The sequence below is a fragment of the Centruroides sculpturatus genome, unplaced genomic scaffold (assembly GCF_000671375.1).
Source record: "Centruroides sculpturatus isolate CEXI.00-Female unplaced genomic scaffold, Cexi_2.0 scaffold2567, whole genome shotgun sequence".
NCBI classification, from domain to species: Eukaryota; Metazoa; Arthropoda; class Arachnida; order Scorpiones; family Buthidae; genus Centruroides; species Centruroides sculpturatus.
The window spans coordinates 18,436-24,192 of NW_019386672.1; the positions used below are offsets into that span (position 1 = coordinate 18,436).

General features: G+C 28.2%; 2 protein-coding genes across 6 annotated transcripts in view; one reads left to right on the forward strand and one right to left on the reverse strand.

The window, feature by feature from the left end:
* Positions 1 to 1,774, forward strand: part of LOC111615538 (zinc metalloproteinase dpy-31-like) — a 5,650-nt gene extending 3,876 nt beyond the window's left edge. Inside the window, exons 2-5 of the mRNA XM_023356946.1 lie at positions 409 to 603; positions 693 to 825; positions 1,123 to 1,223; positions 1,628 to 1,774. Coding sequence (XP_023212714.1) covers positions 409 to 603; positions 693 to 825; positions 1,123 to 1,223; positions 1,628 to 1,774 — 576 coding nt within the window. The remainder of the gene's footprint in view (positions 1 to 408; positions 604 to 692; positions 826 to 1,122; positions 1,224 to 1,627) is intronic.
* The window catches only part of LOC111615532 (cuticle protein 16.8-like), a 12,785-nt gene extending 8,126 nt beyond the window's left edge, over positions 1 to 4,659 (reverse strand). Inside the window, exons 1-9 of one of the 5 annotated variants that reach the window (XM_023356934.1) lie at positions 4,355 to 4,432; positions 4,062 to 4,244; positions 3,929 to 3,989; positions 3,668 to 3,861; positions 3,344 to 3,590; positions 3,016 to 3,264; positions 2,801 to 2,923; positions 2,396 to 2,500; positions 1,583 to 1,753 (exon numbers count right to left, since the gene is read on the reverse strand). In XM_023356934.1, the coding sequence (XP_023212702.1) occupies positions 2,400 to 2,500; positions 2,801 to 2,923; positions 3,016 to 3,264; positions 3,344 to 3,590; positions 3,668 to 3,861; positions 3,929 to 3,989; positions 4,062 to 4,070 (984 nt within the window). In that variant the 5' untranslated portion in view covers positions 4,071 to 4,244; positions 4,355 to 4,432 and the 3' untranslated portion in view covers positions 1,583 to 1,753; positions 2,396 to 2,399. Of the gene's footprint in view, positions 1 to 1,577; positions 1,754 to 2,395; positions 2,501 to 2,800; positions 2,924 to 3,015; positions 3,265 to 3,343; positions 3,591 to 3,667; positions 3,862 to 3,928; positions 3,993 to 4,061; positions 4,245 to 4,354; positions 4,433 to 4,616 lie in introns of those variants that run through there. The other 4 variants (XM_023356936.1, XM_023356933.1, XM_023356935.1 and 1 more) reach the window with 4 other exon arrangements.
* Between the last annotated feature and the right edge of the window lie 1,098 nt (positions 4,660 to 5,757).

Below are 5,757 nucleotides of genomic sequence, written 5' to 3' on the forward strand. Positions count from 1 at the left end.
GAGTTTATTTTAAAAAATTCTATACTGTGTTTGCAATGACGACTTTTTCACTGTCTGGCATTTTAAGCATCTCACCCCAAGTATCTGGGTGAGATGCCAAATGCCATTAGGGTAAGATAACAAATATAATTGCTTAAAATTAATTTTTGAATTTCTTAACCAAATTTAATTTATTGCATATGTAGTACAAAGTACTTCATAGTAAGTATAACAGCACAGTATAAGTATTGTTAAGTTTCCGCCCGTTCTAACGTGTTCTATAGCTAGCTGAAAGCTTTTTTCAGTCCAAAAGCATTTTTGAGAAGTCTTTAGGTATATATATATATAATATATTATTATAAATATAATATATATATATATATACACACCCATATTCACACTTAAAAACATAGTAATTTTATTATACAGAAAGGTATAGTAATTCACGAAGTTGGTCATGCAATTGGACTACATCACGAACAATCAAGATTAGATCGAGGAAATCACATTAAGATTTTATGGGAAAATATACCATTAAGTAAGCACTCGCAATTTCATCTGACTTTAGATTTTAATCATCAAGTAAAATACGATTTATCGTCCATTATGCATTATTCTACTATGGTAAGTAATTTGCTATTTGCATTAGCAATTTTTTATATTTTTACACGAGATATTCTACCAATAAGCTGTGCGTTTGATTAATAATTTAGGCATTTAGTAAGAAAGCATTCGAAAAAAATACTATTGTCAGTAGAAATCCTCATCTTCAGAGATTAATGGGTAGAAGTAATAGCTTAAGTTTCCGAGATGTAAAGCTTACAAATAAAGTATACATGTGTGACTGTAAGTTAAATATATATATATATTATATAAAACATAATTAAAATATAACTGTCATTATTATCTATTTCAGTTTTATGCCCGAATAAAAATGAATTAAACTGTAAAAATGACGGCTATATCAGTCCTTATAGACATGATAATAAACCGTGTCGTTGCGTGTGTCCTCCTCACACTGTAGGAGAATATTGTGAGAGTGTCGTAGATTATTATTATGGTAAAAAAACAATTCCTTAATTTATAAAGGAATTTACTAGAAAAGAATAATAAAAATACACGATAATTAATTTATATTTCTAGATTCTCTTCCGTGTGGAGGTAACATAACACAAGAAACTATTATCCAAACTCCTCAATATCCATCGAGAAAACCTTACGATAGTTGTAGTTGGTGGATACAGGTATTTAATAATATAATTTATAATTTTATTATAAGAATAATCAATTATTTTAAAATAAAAAGGAATAAAGTATTGACTCATAATCCCTGAGGTAATAAAACTCTTGAAGGCGGGAACTTAAAATTATTGATAAGATAATGGTTAAAAGGAAATAGCCATTGTTTATGTCTGATACTTTTGCACCTCCCTCTAAAGTTAGGATATGTTCTCAATTCTATTTGATAGGCAGTTACAAATATCAAGAAAAATGAGTACAAAATAATAATTTATTCGCATTCCAGATTTAATAGCTATCTAGTATAAATTATTTCAAAAGATTTAAAAGGAAAATGCAATTATTAAAAATGTACTCACTTCCTTTAAGATGATTTTTCTTTCTTTCTTGTTTTTTTTTTATTTTTTAGGCACCTAATGGTAAAAGAGTTAAAGTTGAATTTATAGATTTTAGCTTCATTCCTCGTTTTAACAGAAGAAATCATAAATATAATGGATTCTGTGTTTCAGAAAGAGTGGAAATTCGAACAGACAACCTTTATAAAGGAAAAATGTAATTATAATATTGTTTTTTTTTTAATATATAAATTACATACTGTATATTTTATGTATACAAAGAGCCGCCAAGCATATTCGAAATACCTGGATTCGAAGGGATCCAGAGGGCTAAATAATAAAAAATACATCCCCCAAAACACATATATATAATTAAAATTATATATAACATTTTTTCCTAAATATTTAAAAAATTTGAGCTTTTTTGTTTATTAAACAGGACAGAATTTCATTAAAAATCTTAATTACACGTGTATACATGTGTTTGAAGTGTTCTTAGTCTTAAAACACTGCTGCCATCTGTTAACATTTCTATTAACTATACACGTGTATACATTTATACGTGTAATTAATTAAAATTAAAATAAATAAATATATTTTAAAAGGAAGTAATGTTTAAAAAAATTTACATAAATTTTTATGGATAAATAGAAAATTAAGTTATCTTATCAGATCTAAAGCAACAATAAGTAAGGAAATTTTATTCTTGAAGTGATAATTAACGTATTTTCTTATCAAATTTTGATTTAAAAATAAAGAAAAACATAGACTTTTGACAATAACAGTCGAATATGATAAGGTTAAAGTTTTCTTTGCATGATAGATTAATAAAGGAAGCTTACTACATCAGTCAATGTCAACTTTTTCCAGGTATTGTGGCACAGACTTGACACCAGGAACCAAATTAACTTCAAGATTAAAAGATTTCATCATCATCATCGAAGCAACTGGATGGACAGAGGGAAGAGGTTTGAAAGCAAAAGTTACCTTTGTGTAATTTAATTTTTAATATCAAAAAGATAAAAATGACTTACCTGATTATTACAGAATAATAAAAATATTTTTTTAAATATGTATATATATATATTATTTTTTAATTTAAGTGCAGTTCATACATTCATTCACACACTCGCTGGTTAGAGAAGGATAAGAGGGAATGATTTATATGTAATTTACTATTGTTATAATTAACTTCTAGTAAATTAGCTAATCTACGATTAATATTTTTAATTTAGTAGATCACTTACGGTGGCCAAAACACGAATATTTCTTAGGGTTTTCGCCATTTTTAGCAAGGATATACGTGGCAGGATGATATATACCGTATGATGTTAACTCTTCGCAACTTCTAGCAATATCCGGATAGAAAGCTGAAGGGGAATTTATTATTTCAAGTTATCAATTTTATTATTATTTTAAAATTAAATTAAATTATAAAATTTTATAAAAAGCATAAACTTACAAATGTTATACACAACTAAAGCTTCATCACGACCGCAATGTTGTTCTTCGCATAAACTATTACACTTTTCCAAATCGATAATGGTACTCTTTTCTGCATCTTTCTTAGTTTGACAAAAACAACGATCCGGCTTTACAGCTGCTGATTGATATCCCCTTCCTCTACAATGTTCTATACATAATGTAACACTCATATCTAATGCTTTCCAAACGTACGAAGTATGAGGCTTATCATAGCAATTGACAGCACCTGATTAAAGAGACATTTGTGTATCCGTCTTTCCGTTTTAATAATTTAAACCTAGATATTAAGAAGTATAGTTAATAACCTTTTTCCTTTCGACAGATATACAAAGCGGGTTGATTACATATATCGTCTCTCCATTTAAATCCCGCACTACCATCTAATTGAACACATCTCTCGTAGGGATTATTTGGCTGTGATCTCATCCAATATCTAAATGAAGCCAAGCTACCATCCATCCATCTGTAGTTATTCGCAGCATTATCATCAAACTGATACAAACCAGTAAACCACCTGACTCTTTGATATGCCGAACCTAATTTCTGAATAGTCTACAGTTAAAAATAAAAAACAAATAAATAAATCATTTATTTGCTATCTCATTTATAAAACTTGGTTTTATACACACCTTTTTAAATATAGTAATACTTACTTTAACTATAAAATGTAATTCTGTAGCATTTCTAATGCTCGCTAGTATGCCTCCACTGCTATAGCAATCGTCACGGGCTTGGAAGAAGTTTTTACTCTTTAATGCAAACAAAAAGCAAGCACCTCCATGATCCTTCCAAGGATCTTCACAGGTTTCACCACCTGTATTAACTTAAAAACCTCTACTTAGTAAATACGAATAATAATAATAAAAGGAATAAGAAATGCATATAGTTACCAATAATCAACACAACGAAGGCTAAACAGCATGCATTTAGTTCCAGGCTCGATCGCCAATTCTGCTATAAAAGCAATATAATAATTAATATAAATTTTCATACAGGATTAAACGTAGCAAGATACATACGCACAGTTAGCATTTCTAGACTGCTTCCAGATAAAATTTCTACGTGAAGTAACTCTAAACAACCACATAAGAATGACGTGACAATGTAAACTTTATCTCACGAAGCTAAAATCACAAGCGAAATTATTTTCATTCCCAATGGATTAGGCGTGTATCGAGTCAATACATACACGAATCGCACTAACACCTTTGCACGAAAGGTCATCATAACGTCCAAGAGGAAATACAATATTCAGTTAAATCCAAAAAATTACCATTTAAAAAATAAAAAAAATAATAATAAAAATTATTACAAACCGGATCGAATTTTTAATTTCGTCTGAGAAGAAAAGCCATAGAGAATGGGCGGAATTTCATAAAAGAAACGTATAAGGGTGTGGTTAATAACTTATAATAATAATTTAGATGTTAAAATATAATTTCCCTGCAGATTAAACCGAAATTTTTTAAAGGATATTTTTGAAATTCTCTTATTCTAAGACACAATACCAAAAAAAAATTACCCCCTCTCCATATTTAAAAAAAGAATGGCTAATTTTTAAATGCATTAACCTCTTACCATTAGCAAACATCAAGATAAAAGTAACAATGCTGCAAATTTGACATCGCATTTACGTGTCTACATGCAAAGTGGTGTGATATTTACATAAATTGTTATCCTTTTGAAAGATCCTGACTCACGTTTTTGTATTATGAACATGCGCGAATATATGTGTTCATATTGGTAGAGGCCAGGATAATTTTTTTAATAAGAGCGTTAATTAATCTTTATATCCTTATAATAACTTCTAGGTGAATTACATTAAACTAGATTATTAATGAGAATTCAGTAAATGTAAATTTAATAACCGGTTAAGAAGATAATTATATATAATGAACGGATTTAATGTTCCTCGTTCATAATATATAAACTATAATTCGGCAATTTTCTACGGTTATTTTATATTGTTCTTAACATTTATATTAATCGAATTGTAATTCAGTTAGTGGCTCGAAACTCAAATAAGATATTAATAATTTATATATATTTTTACGAGAATTATAACTTTTAATTGCCGTAAATCATACGAAATGAATAATTTCGGCATCCATTTTCTTTTTCCTCCATAAAAATTTCAAATTGATTACGAAAGTTTCTATTCCGCGCTTTAACAATTCTCGAAATTAGTTTTTCCCAATATCGATTAATAATAATTGCTTGGATATTAACTCTTCTTCAACCGTGCATTAAATTACCTAATGAAATTAAAGCTAAACTATTGGTTAGAAGACAATTTGTAAAAATGTCCGAATCAATTATTTACCATTGTTCGTATGGGAAATTAGCCAAAAGGAAACTCTTCTACTATTATTGGATTATTAAACAAGCTATTATACAGCTGCACTCTTTCCATATATGTTTTTTTTTCTATAGAAAACTATAGTAATTGCCCAGCCGAGGTGTGTAATTGCATTGATTATCATTCATCCGGCGGAGATGGAAAATATCAAATTTTAATGAAGTCGTAACTTCAATAGTTTTGAGAAATTTCGAAATTTTGTATTTCTAGTCAATTTTTAAATGGTGTCTTATCAATTTTAAAATACAATTATATTTTACAGTGCAATTTTAACTAAAAACAATAAATACAGATAATGTTTCAATTATAATTTATTTATCTATCATCAGATGGCAGTAAAGTAATTAGACAAATAATATA